General features: G+C 46.1%; 1 protein-coding gene across 1 annotated transcript in view; it reads left to right on the plus strand.

Annotated features, from left to right (window-relative positions):
• The first annotated feature begins 1,347 nt into the window (after positions 1-1,347).
• Positions 1,348-25,712, plus strand: part of ripor3 (RIPOR family member 3) — a 54,840-nt gene continuing 30,475 nt past the window's right edge. The window contains exons 1-9 of the mRNA XM_084173565.1: positions 1,348-1,456; positions 20,595-20,747; positions 21,042-21,120; positions 21,791-21,814; positions 21,903-21,956; positions 23,580-23,729; positions 24,539-24,602; positions 24,707-24,750; positions 25,410-25,535. Of these exons, the coding sequence (XP_084029691.1) occupies positions 1,359-1,456; positions 20,595-20,747; positions 21,042-21,120; positions 21,791-21,814; positions 21,903-21,956; positions 23,580-23,729; positions 24,539-24,602; positions 24,707-24,750; positions 25,410-25,535 (792 nt within the window). The 5' untranslated portion in view covers positions 1,348-1,358. The remainder of the gene's footprint in view (positions 1,457-20,594; positions 20,748-21,041; positions 21,121-21,790; positions 21,815-21,902; positions 21,957-23,579; positions 23,730-24,538; positions 24,603-24,706; positions 24,751-25,409; positions 25,536-25,712) is intronic.

Raw genomic sequence — 25,712 nt, forward strand, 5'->3', positions numbered from 1 at the left:
GTCCAAACTATTGCTTAGCTCTGTGCAAATTTCTACCTCCGGCAGGAAATTGCATGAGTTACAACCCGAGGGAGGATGAGAAGTTCTGGGTTCTCAATCTCAGTGTCTCTCCATGGCCCTCGCCTAGATCGGCTCCACTGTCAACAACAGTGACCCTCTGAGCCTAACTTACACACAGACAGAGAGGGAGTGTGTGTGCGTGTGTGTGTGTGTGTGTGTGTGTGTGTGTGTGTGTGTGTGTGTGTGTGTGTGTGTGTGTGTGTGTGTGTGTGTGTGTGTGTGTGTGTGTGACGCTGGCGGCTGTGGAAGAGAGTAAAAAGCCATCTGACATCGGTAAAGAATGTACAAATGAAGTGGATGACTCCAAACTGAGACATGTGAGGGGAGAAATTACAAAACTAGGGCTGTCAAATTATTACAAAAATGTATTCAAGTTAATTGCAGAATTTACTGTGATCAATCGAGGTTAATCGCAAATTCAGAATTTGCTCAAATTGAGCTGTAATTGAATAATTATTATACAAAAAGCCTTAGAAGAATATTGACGTCTTAATTTTGTCCAATGTAACCATAAGTAAAATCAGGTAAACTGATAAAGCACACTTTCTTTAACCTCAATGTCAACTTTTTTTGACATTGCATTGTTGTTTTAACTGTATAGATTATGTATTTTAGATGTTTTCAATGTATTTTGAATGCTTTCAGACAATGTGATTAATCACGATTAAAACATTGTTTTGCACTAAAATGACAAAAAGTTAACTTCAGTTAACTGATTAACTCTGACAGCCCTATACAAAACGTAAGCCATTCTTCACCACACAGAACGTCACTGCGCTCCTAGTTTGGAGTGAGGGATGGGAGGAAAGCATTGATGATGACCTCTATGTGACTTTGTGGCTTCACACGAGGGTGTGTGAGGGGGGGATGGATGAGAGGATGAAGAAGTTATACTTTTTTTATGTTATGGTAGAAAAAAATCTCCCTATCCTGTTTATCTGGATTGGAGAAAAGTCCTTTCTAATATTCAGGGCCCAGTGCCATCAAAACAAGTAACCAGATTTTCAGGCCAAAACCATTTAAGGTTAGTGTCCTCGAGATTTCTTCAATCAGAGAAAATATTCTGGTGCTGTGAGTTGGGGGTATTTGATTTCATTATCAATGTAGCAATGTTTACTGTGAAACAAAACAATTAAACTTTGTATACATTTGAACATTCTTTCCCACAGTGTAAGAGGGATCATAGAAAACCTGGAATCCTAAAATAACCTGAGTGATTAAGGCCCTCAATCTGTTCACTGTAGGCTATATGTACGGTAACTAAATCAACATCGTGTGTGTCAGGCAGACAGCGGACGATGTCGGTGAGGCTGCGGTTCGAGTGTCCCGCGGATGGGGGTGGGGTCCAGAGGAGCCGCTCCTTCATGAGGTTCAGCCCCGTGAGTGGACGCCGCCGGTGAGTGACATCCTTAGTTGACCACTAAGGTGATAAACAACTATCATATAATATGGTCCGAAACAACATGGTCCAATCAACTGAACTATCATAGCCATGGCTATGGAACCATGATAATCCTGACCAGCTCAACAGGAGCTTGTTCCCTGCAGTCTAAAATACATGTACATATAATCACCCTATCAACCCCCACACATTCACTCTTTATTACTGTGTATGGATGTCTTTGCTTACAGGGACACGCTCTTTTTACGCCACTTCGATACAAAGTGATTTTCTTAGCAGGTTAGGAGAGCATCTTTGCTAACCCTAACCCTTTTCCTAACCTTAACCTCAGTCTCCTAACCTGCTACGAAAAGGTCACTTCGGTATCACAGTGCCGTGAAAAGAGTGTTTCCCAGATTGCCTCAAGCACAAATCTTGCTCTGCAAGAGAGCCAATCACTTCACTTGACCAATTTTAGAGATGGTTAACCACTATCCAGTATAAGAGACAGTCAGCCACCTCCCATAACCTTAGTCTTTCCTGCCAATCAACCACCTCGTATTCTAGATAGACAGATATAAATACTTCATTAAGCAACTCAGTCACAAAGACAACAATCAACAAAGAACTTGATGACTGAATCACTCCAATGCTTGACTTATGCTTGACTTACTTATGTTATCAATAACGAATAGTGAGACAAGCAGAACTCAAGAGGTGAGCCAGCAGAAGAAAATGCAGTCATAGGGTGCATTCGTAAATTAGCACAGAATAACTGATGAATTTATGAACGCTCAACACCCGTTGAATATGGCCGGTTACAGTCACCAACGCTCTGGATAACATGAAAACAGCCTAACCAGCTCTGCTAGGGCGAGTAAAATGGTCAGAGTACGGTGTTCTCCCATTTGTGTCTGGAAGTAGCTAGCAAGCTAGCCAACGCTAGCCAGTTAGCTTGGGTGCTTGACTGCCGTTATGAGGTCAGAACGCTCGGATCAACCCTACTCTTCGGCCAGAGAGTCCAATGTGCGCCCTGAACGCTCCGAGAGCGAAACGCTTTGAATTTAGGAACGGACAATCTGACAACGCTCTGAATTTATGAACGCCCAGAGCTTACTCTGAGCGCACTCTGGCACTCCAGATTGAATTTACGAACACACCCTTAATGAAGACTGATTCCAACCCAAAGCCCTTCGCTTGCTATGCGCTGTGTGTATCATATCATGAGGGTAAGACACAGCTGCCAGTTGGAGAGGGGAGATTTTCTTGGATCACTGTGGGTTATGGCCCCCTGCGCCTTTAGTTTTAAGTAAACAATCTTACAGTGTCAGATTTACAGAACACTAATACAAACACAGCACATGGGACAACGACCCGTTCCATCTCATCCTCAAGATACTCTATTGGGTTGAGGTCTGGGGATTGCGCAGACCACTCAAGTAAACTGAACTCGGTGTCATGTTCCAGGCTATGTTTTTCCACTCCTCAGTTGTCCAGTGTTGGTGATCGCGTGCCCACTGGATACTCTTCTTCTTGTTTTATTTGATAGGAGTGGAACCCGATGTGGTCGTCTGCTGCAATAGCCCATCCATGATAAGGATGGACGAGTTGTGCGTTCTGAAATGCCGTTCTGTACACCACTGTTGTACTGCACCGTTATTTGTCTGTTGGTGGCCCGCCTTCTAGCTTGCACAATTTTTACCTTTCTCCTTCGACCTCTCTCATGAACGAGCTGTTTTTCATTTTTGTGTTGGTGGCCCCAGTAGGAATCAAACCTACCCTCCTGGCATTGAAAGCACCATGCTCTACCAACTGTCACACTTTTTTTTTGCACTAAATCGCCTCTGGAATTCTGATGGGTTAGCAAAGGGGGACGTGATGTCATCTTAAGAACCCAGGAGCAACACACTGGAATGCATTTCCTGCCTCAAAGCAGAGCGGGACAGAGGAAAACTGAGGCTATTTATTTGATTTATTAACCATTATTTTGACAGGGTGTCATGTTGAGACCATGTCTCTTTTACAGATGAGGCCTGTATCAAATATACACATCAATACACATCTATATACACATCAAAATACACAAAATGTAAAACACAATCATATAAAACAAACACATTCTTCAGTAAAAAGGTCCTCATTCAACCTTCTGAATTGCCCCAGAGGCACCAATGCTTCCAATTTAAGAGAGCTTTGGATATTATTCCAAGGTGCAAAGAAACTACAATCAGATTTACCTAACTCAGTGGAGATCGAAGGGATCTTCAGTGTTAGCCATCCCTGAGACCGGGTCTGGCAGCTCGTACATCTGTAACAATGAAGTAAGGTACGGCGGATGTTTATGAAAGTCAAGATAAACAAAAAGAGTGCAATGCATCGATCTACGAGACTTCAAAGAGGGCCAGCCTACTTTCTGATACAGAAAGCAATGATGTGTACAGAATCTGTCGCCCGTAATAAAGCGTAGTGCGTTGTGATAAACTATTTATCAAAGTTACTAAGTTCATTGTGCTCGGGCGAACAGCATCTGACGGTGGTCCTCCTACATTGTTATTATTAATGGGACTTGCAAAGCAAATGTCTCAGTTTAAATCTTTGTCATACTTCTTATTAATGAGGCTTGCAAAGCAAGATTCCCCACTTTAAAACTTCAACATACTTCTTCTTCTTATTTTATTATTATTATTTGTAATGTTACACCTCCTACAACGTTAAAGCTTTAAAACGTGCTTGTATACAGCTTTTTTATGTATTTTATACCTTGTAGACCTTTCTTGAAGTCAATGACCAAAAGTGCCCTCTTTGGCCTCATGGGTGGAATGTTATTCATATTTCTCATAATTTCATAATTAAATAAAGATTATTTCAAAAAGCCAGACAAAAATCAGATGTTTCAATATCAAACAGTTTTGTTATATTTCAGTCTTCTGTGATGTATATAAAGTGTAATATTGGGATGCAAACTCAAAATTGAATACATTTCAACTCTATATCTGACATGGTACAGGTGTCTTCTTTTTTTAAAGCCCATAACCATGTGTGTGAGGTGTATACTTTTGTTTCAAAGTAGATTTGCTTAAGACTACCAAGAATCACTCTTTGTGACCCAGTTCCAAGATGGCGTAGCAGTGCGGTCGCTTTTATTTTTCGTCCTGTGTTAATATCCCGTTTCTTGTTTTTTTTGTCTATATTTCTCAATTTTTTACTTTCATTCTTTAACTAAATATACTTTCCTGCAACCCGCCTCACCCAACGTGGAAAGGATTCTATTATTTCTTTATAACTTTCATCAAGAACCGTAAGCTGAAAATAGTGGCTACCTGTTATTTGTCACCGTTAGCGTCTTCACCATTGTCCGTGGCCTACACTATCCACCAGCCAGCTCTAGCTCTAGCCTGGACAATTCGTCGGCCAGTCTGCACAGCGTGCTATCGACCCAGCGTGCTATCGACCCAGAGCTTATTGGACTTTCTGCCGGAATCACTGGACCCTAGCGCCGGATCATCACAACCAGCTAGCTAGCTGCAACCTGTTGTTGGCTGATTACCATTACCATTGCCCTATAGCAAGCACCAGTTAGCCTTGAGCTAGCCTCAGGCCCATCTCCTGGCTATCTACCTCTCTGTCAACCGGACGGGACCTCCTAGTGTTGACACTGAGCCCCGCCGATCCAACACGACTGGTTTGCCGACGAAATAGTCTGATGTGGTTTCAACAGACTTCCCGTTGCGACGACCACGAAGATCCATCTGCCAGCCCCGGCCCGCTAGCACACGCAAACTACAACTGTGCTCCCTGCTAGCTGTGCTGAAGCACCAATTTGAACTGCTCTCGGACTCACATATTGCTGTTCACTGGACCTTATGATCACTCAGCTGCACAGCTGATGCCTGCTGGACTGTTCCTTTACACGGTACCCTGTCCTGTTTATTCTGTTTAGTCTTAGCCCAAACGTTATCGCTATTTCCAGTTGTGTCTTAGCTCTCTCTAATAACACATGTGACTGCTTTATGCCTCTCTCCAATGTCAATTATGCCTTGCCTATTGCTGTTTGGGTTAGTTCTTATTATACAATTTCAATGTAGAACCCCTAGTCCCTCTCAAACTGCCTCATATAGTTCCTTTGTTCCTCCCCCCATACACGTCGAGACCGGCTCAATCGATGCCTCCAATGACGCTATCTCTTTCATTGTTACCCAACGCTTAGGGTTACCTGAACTGTACTCATATCCTTCCATATCCTTTTCTGTACATAATGCCCTGAATCTTTTCTACAACGCCCGGAGAACTGCCCCCTTTATTCTATGTACCCAACGCACTAGAAGACCAGTTCTTAAAGCCTTTAGTCGTATCCTTATTCTAGTCCTCCTCTGTTCCTCTGGTGATGTAGAGGCTAACCCAGGCCCTGCAGCCCCCAGTATCACTCCTACTCCCCAGGAGCTATCATTTGTTGACTTCTGTAACCGTAAAAGTCTTGGTTTTCTGCACATAAATATCAGAAGCCTCCTTCCTAAGTTTGAGTTATTCACTGCGTTAGCACACTCCGCCAACCCTGATGTTCTAGCAGTGTCTGAATCCTGGCTTAGGAAGGCCACCAAAAATTCTGAAATTTCCATCCCCAACTATAACATTTTCCGTCTAGATAGAACTGCCAAAGGGGGTGGAGTTGCAATCTACTGTAGAGATAGCCTGCAGAGCTCCATCATACTATCCAGGTCTGTGCCCAAACAGTTTGAGCTTCTACTTCTAAAAATCCACCTTTCCAGAAATAAATCTCTCACTGTTGCCGCTTGCTACAGACCCCCCTCAGCCCCCAGCTGTGCCCTGGACACCATATGTGAATTGATTGCCCCCCATCTATCCTCAGAGTTCGTACTGCTTGGTGACCTAAATTGGGATATGCTTAACACCCCGGCCATCCTACAATCTAAACTAGATGCCCTCAATCTCACACAAATTATCAACGAACCTACCAGGTACAACCCTAAATCCATAAACATGGGTACCCTCATAGATATCATCCTGACTAACTTACCCTCTAAATACACCTCCGCTGTCTTCAACCAGGATCTCAGCGATCACTGCCTTATTGCCTGCGTCCGTAACGGGTCCGCGGTCAAACGACCACCCCTCATCACTGTCAAACGCTCCCAAAAACACTTCAGCGAGCAGGCCTTCCTAATTGACCTGGCCCAGGTATCCTGGATGGATATAGATCTCATTCCGTCAGTAGAGGATGCCTGGTTGTTCTTTAAAAGTAATTTCCTCTCAATCTTAAATAGACATGCCCCATTCAAAAAATACAGAACTAAGAACAGATATAGCCCCTGGTTCTCCTCAGAATTGACTGCCCTTGACCAGCACAAAAACATCCTGTAGTGTACTGCATGTGCATCAAATAGTCCCCGCGATATGCAACTTTTCAGGGAAGTTAGGAACCAATATACACAAGCAGTTAGGAAAGCAAAGGCTAACTTTTTCAAACAGAAATTTGCATCCTGTAGCACTAACTCCAAAAAGTTTTGGGACACTGTAAAGTCCATGGAAAATAAGAGCACTTCCTCCCAGCTGCCCACTGCACTGAGGCTAGGAAACACTATCACCACCGATAAATCTACAATAATCGAGAATTTCAACAAGCATTTTGCTACGGCTGGCCATGCTTTCCACCTGGCTACCACTACCCCGGCCACCAGCTCTGCACCCTCCGCTGCAACTTGCCCATGCCCCCCCCCGCTTCTCCTTCACACAAATCCAGACAGCTGATGTTCTAAAAGAGCTGCAAAATCTGGACCCCTACAAATCATCTGGGCTAGACAATCTGGACCCTTTCTTTCTAAAACTAGCCGCCGAAATTGTCGCAACCCCTATTACTAGCCTGTTCAACCTCTCTTTCGTAACGTCTGAGATCCCCAGAGATTGGAAAGCTGCCGCGGTCATCCCCCTCTTCAAAGGGGGTGACACTCTAGATCCAAACTGTTACAGACCCATATCCATCCTGCCCTGCCTTTCAAAAGTTTTTGAAAGCCAAGTCAACAAACAGATCACCGACCATTTCGAATCCCACCGTACCTTCTCCGCTATGCAATCCGGTTTCCGAGCTGGTCATGGGTGCACTTCAGCCACGCTCAAGGTCCTAAACGATATTATAACCGCGATCGATAATAGACAGTACTGTGCAGCCGTTTTCATTGACCTGGCCAAGGCTTTCGACTCTGTCAACCACCGCATTCTTATTGGCAGACTAAATAGCCTTGGTTTCTCAAATGACTGCCTCGCCTGGTTCACCAACTACTTCTCAGATAGAGTTCAATGTGTCAAATCGGAGGGCCTGTTGTCTGGACCTATGGCAGTCTCTATGGGGGTGCCACAGGGTTCAATTCTTGGGCCAACTATTTTCTCTGTGTATATCAATGACGTCGCTCTTGCTGCTGGTGACTCTCAGATCCACCTCTACGCAGACGACACCATTTTGTATACATCTGGCCCTTCATTGGACACTGTGTTAACAAACCTCCAAACGAGCTTCAATTCCATACAACACTCCTTCAGTAGCCTCCAACTGCTCTTAAACACTAGTAAAACAAAATGCATGCTCTTCAACCGAACGCTGCTTGCACCCGCCCACCCGACTAGAATCACTACTCTAGACGGGTCTGACCTAGAGTATGTGGACAACTACAAATATCTAGGTGTCTGGTTAGACTGTAAACTCTCCTTCCAGACTCACATTAAGAATCTCCAATCCAAAGTTAAATCTAGAATCGGTTTCCTATTTCGCAACAAAGCCTCCTTCACTCATGCTGCCAAACATGCCCTCGTAAAACTGACTATCCTACCGATCCTTGACTTCGGCGATGTCATTTACAAAATAGCCTCCAACACTCTACTCAGCAAATTGGATGTTGTCTATCACAGTGCCATCCGTTTTGTCTCCAAAGCCCCATATAATACCCACCACTGTGACCTGTACGCTCTTGTTGGCTGGTCCTCACTACATATTCGTCGCCAAACCCACTGGCTCCAGGCCATCTATAAATCACTGCTAGGCAAATCCCCGCCTTATCTTAGCTAATTGGTCACCATAGCAACACCCACCCGTAGTCTGCGCTCCAGCGGGTACAGTGGGGAAAAAAGTATTTAGTCAGCCACCAATTGTGCAAGTTCTCCCACTTAAAAAGATGAGAGAGGCCTGTAATTTTCATCATAGGAACACGTCAACTATGACAGACAAAATGAGAAAAAAAAATCCAGAAAATCACATTGTGGGATTTTTAATGAATTTATTTGCAAATTATGGTGGAAAATAAGTATTTGGTCAATAACAAAAGTTTCTCAATACTTTGTTATATACCCTTTGTTGGCAATGACACAGGTCAAACGTTTTCTGTAAGTCTTCACAAGGTTTTCACACACTGTTGCTGGTATTTTGGCCCATTCCTCCATGCAGATCTCCTCTAGAGCAGTGATGTTTTGGGGCTGTCGCTGGGCAACACAGACTTTCAACTCCCTCCAAAGATTTTCTATGGGGTTGAGATCTGGAGACTGGCTAGGCCACTCCAGGACCTTGAAATGCTTCTTACGAAGCCACTCCTTCGTTGCCCGGGCGGTGTGTTTGGGATCATTGTCATGCTGAAAGACCCAGCCACGTTTCATCTTCAATGCCCTTGCTGATGGAAGGAGGTTTTCACTCAAAATCTCACGATACATGGCCCCATTCATTCTTTCCTTTACACGGATCAGTCGTCCTGGTCCCTTTGCAGAAAAACAGCCCCAAAGCATGATGTTTCCACCCCCATGCTTCACAGTAGGTATGGTGTTCTTTGGACGCAACTCAGCATTCTTTGTCCTCCAAACACGACGAGTTGAGTTTTTACAAAAAAGTTATATTTTGGTTTCATCTGACCATATGACATTCTCCCAAGCCTCTTCTGGATCATCCAAATGCACTCTAGCAAACTTCAGACGGGCCTGGACATGTACTGGCTTAAGCAGGGGGACACGTCTGGCACTGCAGGATTTGAGTCCCTGGCGGCGTAGTGTGTTACTGATGGTAGGCTTTGTTACTTTGGTCCCAGCTCTCTGCAGGTCATTCACTAGGTCCCCCCGTGTGGTTCTGGGACGTTTGCTCACCGTTCTTGTGATCATTTTGACCCCACGGGGTGAGATCTTGCGTGGAGCCCCAGATCGAGGGAGATTATCAGTGGTCTTGTATGTCTTCCATTTCCTAATAATTGCTCCCACAGTTGATTTCTTCAAACCAAGCTGCTTACCTATTGCATATTCAGTCTTCCCAGCCTGGTGCAGGTCTACAATTTTGTTTCTGGTGTCCTTTGACAGCTCTTTGGTCTTGGCCATAGTGGAGTTTGGAGTGTGACTGTTTGAGGTTGTGGACAGGTGTCTATATACTGATAACAAGTTCAAACAGGTGCCATTAATACAGGTAACAAGTGGAGGACAGAGGAGCCTCTTAAAGAAGAAGTTACAGGTCTGTGAGAGCCAGAAGTCTTGCTTGTTTGTAGGTGACCAAATACTTATTTTCCACCATAATTTGCAAATAAATTCATTAAAAATCCTACAATGTGATTTTATGGATTTTTTTTTTCTCAATTTCTCTGTCATAGTTGACGTGTACCTATGATGGAAATTACAGGCCTCTCTCATCTTTTTAAGTGGGAGAACTTGCACAATTGGTGGCTGACTAAATACTTTTTTCCCCCACTGTATATCTCACTGGTCATCCCCAAAGCCAACACCTCCTTTGGCCGCAATTCCTTCCAGTTCTCTGCTGCCAATGACTGGAACAAATTGCAAAAATCTCTGAAGCTGGAGACACTTATCTCCCTCACTAACTTTAAGCATCAGTTGTCAGAGCACCTTACCGATCACTGCACCTGTACACAGCCCATCTGAAATTAGCCCGCCCAACTACCTCATCCCTATATTGTTATTTATTTTGCTCATTTGTACCCCAGTATCTCTATTTGCACATCATCTCTTGCACATCATTCCAGTGTTAATACTAAATTTTAATTATTTTGCACTATAGCCTATTTTATTGCCTTACCTCCATAACTTGCTAAATTTGCACACTGTATATTATATGTATTTCTGTTGTATTTTTGACTTTGTTTTGTTTTACCCCATATGTAACTCTGTGTTGTTGTTTTTATCGCACTGCTTTGCTTTATCTTGGCCAGGTCGCAGTTGTAAATGAGAACTTGTTCTCAACTGGTTTACCTGGTTAAATAAAGGTGAAATAAAAAATAAAAAAAAAAAAAAAAAAAATTTTTTGCCAACTGCAGTAAAAGGTAAATTATTAAGCTTTTTGTCCTTCACTTTGTCCATCCAATCTTACAGCATTTCCTCATCATTCTAAAGGCCCCATTGCGACATCATCCCTTCCAACATTCCATTCTCTGTAAATGCAACAGTGCAACTTTTGACACAAATCAGCTACTTTGACCACTTTTCCAAGAACTTACACAAAAAGTATACAGTGCATTCGGAAAAGTATTCAGATCCCTCGACTTTTTCCACATTCTGTTACGTTACAGCCTTATTCTAAAATTGATTAAATAGTTTTTTCCCTCATCAATCTACACACAATACCCCATAATGACAAAGCAAAACAGGTTTTTAGAGAATTTTGCAAATGTATAGAAAAAAAACTATTTACATAAGTATTCAGACCCTTTACTCAGTACTTTGTTGAAGCACCTTTGGCAGCGATTACAGCCTCAAGACTTCTTGGGTATGACGCTACAAGCTTGGCACACCTATATTTGGGGAGTTTCTCCCATTCTTCTCTGCAGATCCTCTCAAGCTCTGTCAGGTTGAATGGGGAGCGTCGCTGCATAGCTATTTTCAGGTCTCTCCAGAGATGTTCGATCAGGTTCAAGTCCGGGCTCTGGCTGGGCCACTCAAGGACATTCAGAGATTTATCCCGAAGCCACTCCTGCGTTGTGTTGGCTGTGTGCTTAGGGTCATTGTCCTGTTGGAAGGTAAACTTTCGCCCCAGTCTGAGGTCCTGAGCGCTCTGGAGCAGGTTTTCATCAAGGATCTCTCTGTAATTTGCTCCGTTCATCTTTCCCTCGATCCTGACTCTCAGACCCTGCCGCTGAAAAACATCCCCACAGCATGATGCTGCCACCACCATGCTTCACCGTAGGGATGGTGCCAGGTTTCCTCCAGATGTGACACTTGGCATTCAGGCCAAAGAGTTCAATCTTGGTTTCATCAGACCAGAGAATCTTGTTTCTCATGTTCTGAGAGTCTTTAGGTGCCTTTCGGCAAACTCCAAGTGGGCTGTCATGTGCCTTTTACTGAGGAGTGGCTTCTGTCTGGCCACTCTACCATGAAGGCCTGATTGGTGGAGTGATGCAGAGATGGTTGTCCTTCTGGAAGATTATCCTATCTCCACATAGTAACTCTGGAGCTCTGTCAGAGTGACCATCGGGTTCTTGGTCACCTCCCTGACCAAGGCCCTTCTCCCCCGATTGCTCAGTTTTGCCGGTTGGTCAGCCCTAGGAAGAGTCTTGGTGGTTCCAAAGTTCTTCCATTCAAGAATGATGGAGGCCACTGTGTTCTTGGTGACCTTCATTGCTGCAGACATGTTTTGGTACCGTTCCCCAGATCTGTGCCTCGACACAATCCTGTCTCGGAGCTCTACGGACAATTCCTTCGACCTCATGGCTTGGTTTTTGCTCTGACATGCACTGTCAACTGTGGGACCTTATATAGAAAGGTGTGTGCCTTTCCAAATCATGTCCAATCAATTGAATTTTCCACACATGGACTCCAATTAAGTTGTAAAAACATCTCAAGAATGATCAATGGAAACAGGATGCACTTAAGCTCAATTTCGAGTCTCATAGCAAAGGGTCTGAATACCTATGTAAATATGGTATTTCAGTTTTTTATTTTTAATACATTTGCCAACATTACTAAAAAACTGTTTTCGCATTATGGGGTATTGTGTGTAGATTGATGAGGATTTTTTACAATTTTCTTTTAGAATAAGTCTGTAATGTAACAAATTGTGGAAAAAGTCAAGGGGTCTGAATACTTTCCAAAGTATTTTTTAAACAACTGACATTTTTACCACTTTCCCAACAAGTTAGACAAAAAGTCCACTTCTCTGCAATTCAAATTTGTCGACGGAACATACATTCTCATTATAAAGCTTTCATGGTGAAGATGAGTATGAGAAAGATTTCCACTCTCTGTAAAGAGAAGAGCGGGTTGTTCGTTGATCCTGCTGCTCTGATTGCATAGAGTTAAGCTGTCTCCGTTCACTCACTTCATATTTCACCCGATCACGTCTCATCGCACTTCTTTCTGTTTTCACACGCAACAACTGTAGTTTAGACACTGACCACAACTACTGACCACAACCATACAACTACTGACCCAAACTACTGAACCACAACTACTGACCACAACCACAAAACTACTGACCACAACCACACAACTTGTCACGGTTTCGGCCAAGGCTGCTCCTCCTCCTGGTTCGGGCAGGCTTCGGCGGTCGTCGTCCCCGGAGTACTAGCTGCCACCGATCTATGTTTCATGTTCGTTTGGTTTGGTCTTAATGTTGTACACCTGTGTCTAGTTAGTCCTCGTTAGTGTTCTATTTAGTTCTCGTTGTGTGTGTCTGTGTTTGTGTGTGATTGCGCCTCTGCTACGTGTTGGAGCTACATTTTCCCTCCAGTGTTTGGAGTGTTTCTTTGCACATGTTTTGTGCGCAGTTTATTTTGTCGCCTGTGTGCGCCTGGTATTTCGCCTTCAGGCTTATTGTGCTTTTGTTTGTGTTAATTTAGCACTAAAGCCTTTGAACTGAGCCTCTGCGTCCTGCGCCTGATTCCTACACCACACCCACCTTCAGCACCTTATGACAGAATCACACACCAGAATGGAATCAGCAGGATCGGCAGAGACGCCTGTGTCGCTCGAGGAGCATATCCGTGGACAAGATGGCCAGATTCGACAACTGGAGACCGCTCTACAGGAGGTAATCTACACCTTGCACCGATGGGAGGCCAGCCGGGTACCCACACCTCCACCTATCCTGCCCACCCCATCGGTCGGTCCACCAGTCCTAGGTTCGGAACCCAGGGGGATTCGGCTCTCGCTCCCGAGGGCGTATGACGGAACAGCTGCCGGGTGTCAGGGGTTCCTCCTGCAGGTGGAGCTCTACCTGGCCACTGTACACCCGGTGCCCTCGGGATACGAGAGCGTTTCCGCCCTCATCTCCTGTCTCACGGGCAAGGCGTTGGAGTGGGCTAACGCCGAGTGGAGGTGAATGGACGCCAACGCCGTGACCTACGCAGAGTTCTCCCGCCGCTTCAAGGCCGTGTTCGACCATCCACCTGAGGGCAAAGCGGCGGGGGAGCATCTAGTCCAGTTGAGACAGGGGAGGAGGAGCGCGCAGGCGTTCGCTCTAGAGTACCGGACTCTAGCGGCTGATGCAGGGTGGAATGAGCGGGCTCTCATCAACCATTTTCGATGTAACCTACGAGAGGACGTTCAACGTGAGTTGGCCTGCAGGGATACCCATCTTACATTCGACCAGTTGGTCGATATGTCCATCCGTCTGGACACCCTGCTGGCCACCCGTGGACGTCCCGAGGGGAGTCCGTCCATTCCGCCCTCCGGCGCCTCCGAGCCGAGCCCTATGGAGCTCGGGGGTGCCGGCGCTAGAGAACGGAGTAGGAGGAGCCCGAGGGGGCCTGTCTCCTGCACCAAGTGCGGTCGTGGAGGGCACACTGCGGCCAGGTGCTGGGGAGGGTTCTCCGGGGGAGAAGACAACAGGCCACGCACTGGGGGGGCCTCCCAGGTGAGTAGACGTCCCACTTACCCAGAGCTTTCTGTTGCGCACTTTTGTATACCTGTGTGTTTTCCACAGGTTGCACCTCATTCCCAGCATAAGGCGCTCGTAGATTCAGGCGCAGCTGGGAATTTTGTTGATCGGAAGTTTTGTTTTGAGTTAGGGATCCCTCTCCTACCTGTTCAAAAACCTTTTCCCGTTCATGCCTTAGATAGCCGTCCGTTGGGGTCGGGGTTGATCAGGGAGATCACAGCGCCACTTCGGATGTGTGCGCAGGGGGGTCATGAGGAGACTATACAGCTGTATCTGATCGACTCTCCTGCATACCCAGTGGTGCTGGGGATTCCCTGGTTAAGCACCCACAACCCTGCTATTTCGTGGCAACAGAGGGCTCTCGATGGGTGGTCTGCTCAGTGCGAGGGGCGATGTCTGGGTGTTTCCGTGGGGGCGACTTCGGTGGAGAATCCAAACCAAGTGCCCGCACTGCACATTCCGCCTGAGTATGGGGATTTAGCTCTCGTGTTTAGCAAAACTAGGGCGACGCAGTTGCCTCCTCATAGACAGGGGGATTGTGCGATTGATCTCCAGGCAGGAGCAGCGCTCCCACGGAGCCATGTGTATCCTTTGTCTCAAGAGGAGAGAAAAGCTATGGAGACTTACATAGCCGAATCTTTGAGACAGGGATACATTCGGCCCTCCATTTCTCCCGCCTCCTCGAGTTTCTTTTTTGTGAAAAAGAAGGATGGAGGTTTGCGCCCGTGCATTGATTACCGTGGTCTCAATCAGATTACTGTGAAATACAGTTATCCACTCCCTCTGATTGCGACCATGACGGAGTCATTGCATGGAGCGCGGTTTTTCACAAAACTGGATCTCAGGAGCGCGTATAACTTGGTGCGCATTAGGGAGGGTGACGAATGGAAGACAGCGTTTAGTACCACGTCAGGTCATTTCGAATATCTCGTCATGCCATATGGGTTGATGAATGCTCCATCAGTCTTCCAATCCTTCGTAGATGAGATTTTCCGGGATATGCAGGGACAAGGGGTGGTCGTGTACATTGATGACATTCTGGTGTACTCGTCCACCCGAGCCGAGCATATAACCCTGGTGCGTCGTGTATTGAGGAGGCTGTTGGAGCACGACCTATATGTCAAGGCAGAGAAATGTCTGTTTTTCCAGGAGTCGGTCTCCTTTTTGGGTTATCGGTTGTCCGCGTCAGGGGTGAGAATGGAGGTGGATCGTGTGTCCGCTGTGCGTAATTGGCAAACCCCAACTACTGTAAAAGAGGTGCAGCAGTTTTTGGGCTTTGCGAATTACTACCGGAGGTTTATCCGGGGTTTTGGACAGGTGGCAGCTCCCATCACGTCCCTTCTGAAGGGGGGTCCGGTGCGACTGCAGTGGTCAGCCGATGCGGACAGGGCCTTTAGGAGACTGAAGGACCTGTTTACGTCGGCTCCGGTGCTGGCGCATCCGGATCCCGCATTACCCTTTCAGGTCGAGGTAGACGCGTCTGAGGCTGGTATAGGGGCCGTTCTCTCTCAACGGTCCGGCACGCCACCTAAACTCCGCCCCTGTGCCTTTTACTCTAAGAAGCTCAGCCCGGCGGAGCGTAACTATGACGTTGGGGACAGGGAGCTGTTAGCTGTAGTTCAAGCCCTTAAGGTGTGGAGGCATTGGCTTGAGGGGGCTCAACACCCTTTCCTCATTTTGACTGACCATCGGAACCTGGAGTACATCCGGGCAGCGAGGAGACTGAACCCTCGCCAGGCTCGATGGAGTATGTTTCTCACCAGGTTCGTATTTAAAATCACGTACATCCCTGGGTCCCAGAATGGTAAGGCAGATGCGCTGTCCCGGCGGTATGACACGGAGGAGAGGTCCGTTGAGCCCACACCCATACTACCGGAGTCGTTCCTTGTGGCACCGGTGGTGTGGGAGGTCGATTCCGAAATCGAGCGAGCGTTGCGTACCGACCCCAGCCCTCCACAGTGTCCTGAGGGTCGGAAGTACGTTCCGCTCGAGATTCGGGATCGACTCATTTACTGGGCTCACACGTCACCCTCCTCTGGACATCCGGGTATCGGCCGGACAGTGCATTGCCTTAGCACTAAATACTGGTGGCCCACTTTGGCTAGGGATGTGAGGGTTTATGTTTCCTCCTGCTCGGTGTGCGCCCAGTGTAAGGCACCCCGACATCTGCCCAGGGGTAAGTTACAGCCCCTACCCGTTCCACAACGACCATGGTCCCACCTCTCGGTGGATTTTGTAACAGACCTTCCCCTCTCTCAGGGGAATACCACCATCCTGGTCGTTGTGGACCGTTTCTCTAAGGCCTGTCGTCTTCTCCCTATGTCGGGTCTTCCTACTGCCCTACAGACTGCTGAGGCCCTATTTACCCACGTCTTCCGGCATTACGGGGTCCCCGAGGATATAGTGTCTGATCGAGGCCCCCAGTTTACCTCCCGGGTGTGGAGAGCGTTTATGGAGCGTTTGGGGGTCTCGGTTAGCCTTACCTCGGGGTACCACCCGGAGAGTAACGGGCAGGTAGAACGTGTCAACCAGGATGTGGGTAGGTTTCTGAGGTCTTATTGCCAGGACCGGCCTGAGGAGTGGGCGCGTTACATTCCCTGGGCCGAGATGGCCCAGAATTCTCTCCGCCACTCCTCTACCAACCTAACCCCTTTCCAATGTGTATTAGGTTACCAGCCGGTTCTGGCACCGTGGCAGCAGAGCCAGATCGAGGCCCCTGCGGTGGATGATTGGATGAGGCGCTCGGAAGAGACGTGGAACGCTGCCCACGTCCACCTGCAGCGGGCCGTCCGTCGTCACAAGGCAAGCGCCGATCTCCACCGCAGTGAGGGGCCGGTGTACGCACCCGGAGATCGAGTCTGGCTCTCCACCAGAAACCTGCCCCTCCGCCTGCCCTGCCGGAAGCTGGGTCGGCGGTTTGTGGGGCCCTTTAAAGTCCTGAGAAGATTGAACGAGGTGTGTTATAAGTTACATCTACCTGTTGAATATAAGAATATTAACCCCTCGTTCCATGTGTCTCTTCTCAGGCCGGTGGTAGCTGGTCCACTCCAGGACAATGAGATAGGAGAGACTCCTCCGCCCCCATTGGACATCGAGGGGGCTCCGGCGTACACCGTTCGGTCCATCTTGGACTCCAGACGCCGGATGGGGGGTCTCCAGTATCTCGTGGAGTGGGAGGGGTACGGCCCGGAGGAGCGGTGCTGGGTGCCGCGGAGGGACATCCTAGACCCATCTCTCCTGTCGGAGTTCCACCGGGACCATCCTGCGCGCCCTGCTCCGCGTCCTCCTGGTCGTCCCCGAGGCCGGGGTCGGTGCACGGCTGGAGCCGCGCGTCAAGCGGGGGGTACTGTCACGGTTTCGGCCGAGGCTGCTCCTCCTCCTGGTTCGGGCAGGCTTCGGCGGTCGTCGTCCCCGGAGTACTAGCTGCCACCGATCTATGTTTCATGTTCGTTTGGTTTGGTCTTAATGTTGTACACCTGTGTCTAGTTAGTCCTCGTTAGTGTTCTATTTAGTTCTCGTTGTGTGTGTCTGTGTTTGTGTGTGATTGCGCCTCTGCTACGTGTTGGAGCTACATTTTCCCTCCAGTGTTTGGAGTGTTTCTTTGCACATGTTTTGTGCGCAGTTTATTTTGTCGCCTGTGTGCGCCTGGTATTTCGCCTTCAGGCTTATTGTGCTTTTGTTTGTGTTAATTTAGCACTAAAGCCTTTGAACTGAGCCTCTGCGTCCTGCGCCTGATTCCTACACCACACCCACCTTCAGCACCTTATGACACAACTACTGAACACTACTACTGACCACACAACTACTGAACCACACAACTAATGACCACAACCACACAACTACGGACCACAAATACTGAACCACACAACTACTTACCAAAACTACTGATCACTACTAACCACAACTTCTGAACAAAACTACTGAAAACAACCACACAACTACTAACCACAAAACCACTGAACCATACAAGTTATGACCACAATTACTGACCACAACCACTGACCACAACCACAAAACTACTGACCACAACTACTGACCCCAACTGCTGACCACAACCACACAACTACTGACCACAGCTAGTGACCACAACCACACAACTAATGATCACAACTACTAAACCACAACTACTGACCACAACCACAAAACTACTGATCACAACTACTGACCACAACTACTGACCTCAAGTACAGACCACAACCACAAAACTACTGACCACAATGACTGACCACTACTGACCACAACTATTGACCACAGCTACTGACCACAACCACACAACTACTGACCACAAATACTAAACCACAACTACAGACCACAACCACACAACTACTGACCACAAATACTGAACCACACAACTACTTACCAAAACTACTGACCACAATTTCTGAATAAAACTACTGACCACAACCACATAACTACTAACCACAAAACCACTGAACCATACAAGTTATGACCACAACCACTGACCACAACCACAAAACTACTGACCACAACCACACAACTACTGACAACCACTACTGACCAGGTCAATACTGCAGGGACAAAATAACCTGCAACACAACCACACAACAACACAACTACTTACCACAACTAGTGACCACAACTACTGACCACACAACTACTGGCCACAACTACACAACTACTGACCACAACTGGCACCGTCATAGGATGCCACCTTTCCAACAAGTCAGTTCATCAAATTTCTGCCCTGCTAGAGCTGCCCCGGTCAAATCAAATCAAATCAAATTTTATTGGTCACATGCGCCGAATACAACAGGTGCAGACATTACAGTGAAATGCTTACTTACAGCCCTTAACCAACAGTGCATTTATTTTAAACAAAAAAAGTAAGAATAAAACAACAAAAAAAAAAGTGTTGAGAAAAAAAACAGCAGAAGTAAAATAAAGTGACAGTATGGAGGCTATATATACAGTAAAATAAAGTGACAGTAGGGAGGCTATGTATACAGGGGGGTACCGTTGCAGAGTCAATGTGCGGGGGCACCGGCTAGTTGAGGTAGTTGAGGTAATATGTACATGTGGGTAGAGTTAAAGTGACTATGCATAAATACTTACTTAACAGAGTAGCAGCAGCATAAAAAGGATGGGGTGGGGGGGCAGTGCAAATAGTCCGGGTAGCCATGATTAGCTGTTCAGGAGTCTTATGGCTTGGGGGTAGAAGCTGTTGAGAAGTCTTTTGGACCTAGACTTGGCACTCCGGTACCGCTTGCCGTGCGGTAGCAGAGAGAACAGTCTATGACTAGGGTGGCTAGGGTGTCAACTGTAAGTGCTGTTATTGTGAAGTGGAAACGTCTAGGATTTCCTGCAATTTGAGTATCAGAACGTGCCGATGCACTTCTGGTAAGGATGCTTTAGTGAAAAAGTGTTGGACCACGCAGTTGGACAATTTTAATTGGCTGAGACGGCATTTGTTATATAATTATCTGCTCAGCTGTCCGTCCTCAACATCGTAGCTAATTTGGCCAGGTTAAACTATGAGAGAAGCTAGTAGCTAGCCGTTTTAGACCAATGGTTTAAACCATGGTCTAAGCAAAAGTTCACAAGTATGGCCCCAAAGTGTCTTAATAGGGCCATAGCCATGGTAGCCAAAATAATGGGCAACTGGTCCTGCCCAGCATTTTTATACATAACCCTAAGCGTGATGGGATGTTAATTGCTTAGGAATTGCTCAGGAACCACACCTGTGTGGAAGCACCTGGTTTCAATATACTTTGTATCCCTCATTTACTCAAGTGTTTCCTTTATTTTGTCAGTTACCTGTACATGTAGTTCACTACTCCCCAAAACTGCCGATAAATATGTAGATTGTGTCTTCCAGGATGTGTAAACTAATCTATGACATACATGGACATTCAGCACATATTTGACATATCATAAATACCTCAGTAATTAGAATACATTGGGTGTGCCCCAAATGGCACCCTAATTCCCTATATGAGTGTTTCCCAACTCCAGTCCTCGAGTACCCCCAACAGTACACCTTTTTGTTGCAGCCCCGGACAAGCATACCTGATTCAACATGTCAACTAATCATCAAGCCCTCAATGAGTTGAATCAGGTGAGTTTGTCCAGGGCTACAACAAAAAGGTGTGCTGTTGGGGGTACTCGAGGACTGGAGTTGGGAAACACTGCCCTATTTAGTGCACTACTTTTAACCAGGGCCCATAGGGCTCTGGTTGAAGGTAATGCATTATATAGGGAATAGGGTGCCATTTGAGACGTAACCATCACTGTGTGTAAATTCTTGCCTTCTTCATCCTCTCCTCCATACAGGGTCTCCTCTTTACAGAACTCTCTTAGATCCAAGGCCCTGTCGGGGAAATCTACCAGGGTGCATCCCTCTCCCAGTCGGATGGGAGCCAGTATCTGGGGACAGCAACCTGAGCAGGTGGTCCGGATATTCCAGGCCTTACGGAAAGGCCTCAAGTAAGTAGCAACTCCAATCATATTAATGTCCAATGGAGTAGACTAGAGTGAAGTTGCCTCTAGTCACCGACCTAAGATTTTGGGATTTCCCCTTTAATTGGTAGTGGGGAAAGCTTGGGGGAACATAAGCTGATCTTAGATCTGTGCATCAGGGCAACTTCTACACAGAGCATCTCAAACAATCAAAGTACTTTGTGAGCCACTCAGTGTCGCTGTTAATTCAGAAGTCTCATGTACTGCACCAATCAGCATCATGCACAGTGCTTGGTGGCTGATATTGAGCTTTGTTGGCAGGGAGTATCTAGATGGCCATCAGACAGAGATGGACTTCCTGTCCTCCCAGCAAAGAGACACCAAGAGGAACTCCAGACTGGTGAGTATACAGTAGTCGAGGCTGGTGGATGGGGAAATGGGAAGGATGGGTTCATTGCAATACACTCCTAGAAAAAAATTATAATTTGTTTGTCACCATAGGCGAACCATTTTTGGGTCCAGGTAGAACCCTTTAGTGGTGAAAAAGGTTATACTTAGAACCTTTTAGTGGTCGTAGAACCTTGTATTAATGTAAACAGTTCCACTTGCAACCAAAAATAGTTATTTTCAGAGGGTTCTCATACGGGGACAGTTGAAGAACCCTTTATGGTTCCAGTTAGCACCTTCTTTTCTAAGAGTGTAATGAGTGGAACTGCAGTAAACACATGGGAAATAAAGTTGTGTGGTCATTCAATGAGCCAGTCCTCCCAATTTCTCCCTCCAGCAGCCTCCACTAGTACACAGTGCAATCCCAATGAATCATTTAGGCTCTTTCTCAACAGTCTTCTCTCAATTTCTCACGTCTACTCTTCTCGCCTCCTCAAAACACAATGGAGCAGAAGATCTGAGGTTCCTCCTCTAGGATCTCTTACTCCAATAGGGTTTGAGAAATAGGCGAGGAAAGAAAATGTGAGGAATCAAGAAAAAACTTTTAAGACATACCATTTGTATTGAGTTCATAAAACATACAGATCTCCCAGATATACACCTATACATTCCTCTGTTTTCAGGCTTTTCTGTATGATTTGGAGAAGGTGAGTTTCTGTTTTTTGCCACTCTCTTATTCTTTTTCAAATGGTCAAAATGAGTCATAAAATGTACCACCTGATTTTGCGATGTCAGGAGATCCGAGCTTTGGAGAGATACATAAGAAGACTGCAGTTCCAAATCAGCAAGGTAACAACTTCCATAACTTTCCTTAGGCATATTGCTGGTGTTATTATTGAACAGACATCACACTGAAGAGATGACAGGAAAGTTATGATAACTATAAGTCAGAGGGGCAGTGGTTCAGTTTCGAAACCATGCTGTCTGCGGTATACATGCATGCCAGGGTCAGCAGCACAAACCGCTAGACCACAAAGGCCACACTTCTATGACCTCTACAGTGGCTTGCGAAAGTATTCACCCTCCTTGGCATTTTTCCTATTTTGTTGCCTTACAACCTGGAATTAAAATAGATTTTTTGGGGGTTTGTATCATTTGATTTACACAACATGCCTACCCCTTTGAAGATGCAAAATGAAAAAATTTGTGAAACAGACATAACAGACAAGAAATAAGACAAAAAAACAAAAAAAAACAGAAAACTTGAGCGTGCATACCTATTCAATTCTGACCAGTTTCCCATTCCCTGCCGATGGAAAAACATCCCCGTGCTTCACTGTGGGGATGGTGTTCTCGGGGTGATGACAGGTGTTGGGTTTGAGCCAGACATAGCATTTTCCTTGATGGCCAAAAAGCTCAATTTTAGTCTCATCTGACCAGAGTACCTTCTTCCATATGTTTGGGGAGTCTCCCACATGCCTTTTGGCGAACACCAAACGTGTTTGCTTATTTTTTTATTTAAGCAAAGGCTTTTTTCTGGCCACTCTTCCGTAAAGCCCAGCTCAGTGGAGTGTATGGCTTAAAGTGGTCCTATGGACAGATACTCCAATCTCCGCTGTGGAGCTTTGCAGCTCCTTCAGGGTTATCTTTGGTGTCTTTGTTGCCTCTCTGATTAATGCCTAACTTGCCTGGTCCATGAGTTTTGGTGGGCGGCCTTCTCTTGGCAGGTTAGTTGTGGTGCCATATTCTTTCCATTTTTTTATAATGGATTTAATGGTGCTCCGTGGGATGTTCAAAGTTTCTGATATTTTTTTTATAACCCAACCCTGATCTGTACTTCTCCACAACTTTGTCCCTGACCTGTTTGGAGAGCTCCTTGGTCTTCATGGTGCCGCTTGCTTAGTGGTGTTGCAGACTCTGGGGCCTTTCAGAACAGGTGTATATATACTGAGATCATGTGACACTTAGTTTTCACACAAGCTGACTTTATTTAACTAATTATGTGACTTCTGAGGGTAATTGGTTGCACCAGATCTTATTTAGGGGCTTCATAGCAAAGGGCACGCACCACTTCATACATATGCACGCACCACTTTTCCGTTATTAATTTTTTAGCATTTTTTGAAACAAGTTATTTTTTAAATTTCATTTCACCAATTTAGACTATTTTGTGTATGTCCATTACATGAAATCCAAATAAAAATCAATTTCAATTACAGGTTGTAATGCAACAAAATAGGAAAAACGGCAAGTGGGATGAATACTTTTGCAAGGCACTGTAGGTCTATGTAGTCCCAATCCTGTCTCCACCACAGTCAAACACTGAGGGATTTTCCCACCAGCCAATGTGCATCGATGCATCAAGAAGAATAACACCATGTGGGAGCAACAGCCTCATAAATAACTCTCAACGACAGAGGGAGGGCAAAATGGCTGCCTGTTTACATTTACATGGCAACGTGTGGTTTCCAGGTGGAAGAGCTGTACGAGACTTACTGTATCCAGTGGCGTCTGTGTCAGGGAGCGGTGAACATGAAGAAGGCCTTCTCTCTATCACCCTCCTCACGGGCTTCCAGAGAGAGCCTGCAGGAACTCAACCATAACCATCGCCAGAGCCTGGAGGTATTGCGGTCGGGCGCCACACAACTTAATTTACCTCAGCAATTTCATGGGTTCTCTCACACACCAGGTACACAGATCCTCTGGTCAAACGTGACCTTCGGTCGCCATGTTTATAACAGACGGGTGGGTATGGGTCATAAACAGACAACCAAAAGCTCATTCATCTTCCCGTTTCATGAGTTAATTCACACATTGTACGCTCAGTAGCCAACCGCTGACCCCTCGTCTTAAAGGCAGTGGTGAAATGTGCACCCGCTGTTTCTGTGTTTACGAGTCTGGAGTCACAGGTCACTGATGGACACCTGAAGGCCCATTACTCTTCATATTTAATGGGTTCTAATACACCCCATAATTCTATGTACCATTGGCAGAGGGAAGGTATGGGTCACACGTGAGCTAGCATAACCCCACATACCACTGACATAGTGTGGAGGTATGGTTCACAGATGGACTATGAATCTCCCATTTATCTTCTCTTATCATGGGTTCTCACACACAGCATTGCAGTATAAGACTATACTATCTATAAGACATATTAAAGTGTACTTTAAAGGATTTATAAGTAGTTTATAAACAGGTTTTATTCGTTTATAGATAGTTCAAATATAGATGAAAAAATAATAATAAAGAATTTACAAACTACCTATAAATACTTAATAATGTTAACCTTTGTGTAAAGTGTTACCAAGGCATTATAAGTCTCTGATTATGCAGACAACAGCCATAGGTCCAGATAGATCAATAAATAAATGGTGAAAATGAAGTACAGTAGCAATCCACTGCTGATCATAACCTACACATATTTTCAGGATATGTGTGTCATGGAGGGGGAGTTGGAGATTCTCTTGGGAGAGCTTCACATCAAAATGAAAGGTAAAACATATGTTCAAGCTTCATCATTCCAGTGAAATTGAATACAAAAAATGGCACACATCAATGGCAAGCTTTAACTGTATCTGAAAAATATATTCCAACAGGATTGATCGGCTTCGCTCGACTATGCCCAGGCGACCAATACGAGGTGAGCTTCTCTATCAAAACATATCACAGTGAAAAACGCTCTGAGGAACCACAACTGAGGAAAAAGAATCAGGCAGCGGCCGAAATAGCACCCTATCCCCTATAGCACTAAGGATCCTGGTCAAAAGTAGTGAGCTTTTTCGCAGTGCTTGAGGCGTCATTACAGACCCGGGTTCGATTCCAGGCTGTGTCACAGCCGACCGTGACCGGGAGACCCTTGCGGCGCACAATTGGCCCAGCGTCGTTCGGGTTAGGGGAGGGTTTGGCCGGCCGGGATTTCCTTGACCCATCGCGTGCTAGCGACTCCTTGTGAAGAGCCGGGCGCCTGTAAAGTGACTTCGGTCGCCAGCTGGACGGTGTTTCCTCCGACACATTGGTGTGGCTGGCTTCCGGGTTAAGCGAGCAGTGTGTCAAGAAGCAGTGCGGCTTGGCAGGGTCGTGTTTCGGAGGACGCATGGCTCTCGACCTTCGCCTCTCCCAAGTCCATAGGGGAGTTGCAGAGATGGGACAAGACTGTAACTACCAATTGGATATCACAAAATTGGGGAGAAAAAGGGGTAAAAGTCATAAAAAATAAAAAATAATAAAAATAATGCGCTTTATAGGGAATATGGTGCTATTTGGGACACAGTCTCAATGATTTATGCTTTTTCCATCCAGGTTGTGATCCGTCTGGGGAGGCAGAGGTGGAAGATCCGGGGCAAAATCCAGACAGATGATAGGCAGTTGTGGGATGTGGAGGAGATGATCTTCCTCGCTCACATCCACGAGAACTTTGATATAAAGGTGAGCTTTTGGGGGCGGCTTCCCAGACACAGATTCAATCTAGTCCTGGACTAAAAAGCTTGCTCAATTGAGAATCTGTATTGAAAGTGGCCCTAAATCCGGGACTAGTCTTAATCTGTGTCCAGGAAACTGGCCCCTAAAGATTTAGACTGAGCTGCGTCTCAATTGACAGTCTAA

This window comes from Coregonus lavaretus, assembly GCF_964263955.1.
Source record: "Coregonus lavaretus genome assembly, chromosome: 12".
NCBI classification, from domain to species: Eukaryota; Metazoa; Chordata; class Actinopteri; order Salmoniformes; family Salmonidae; genus Coregonus; species Coregonus lavaretus.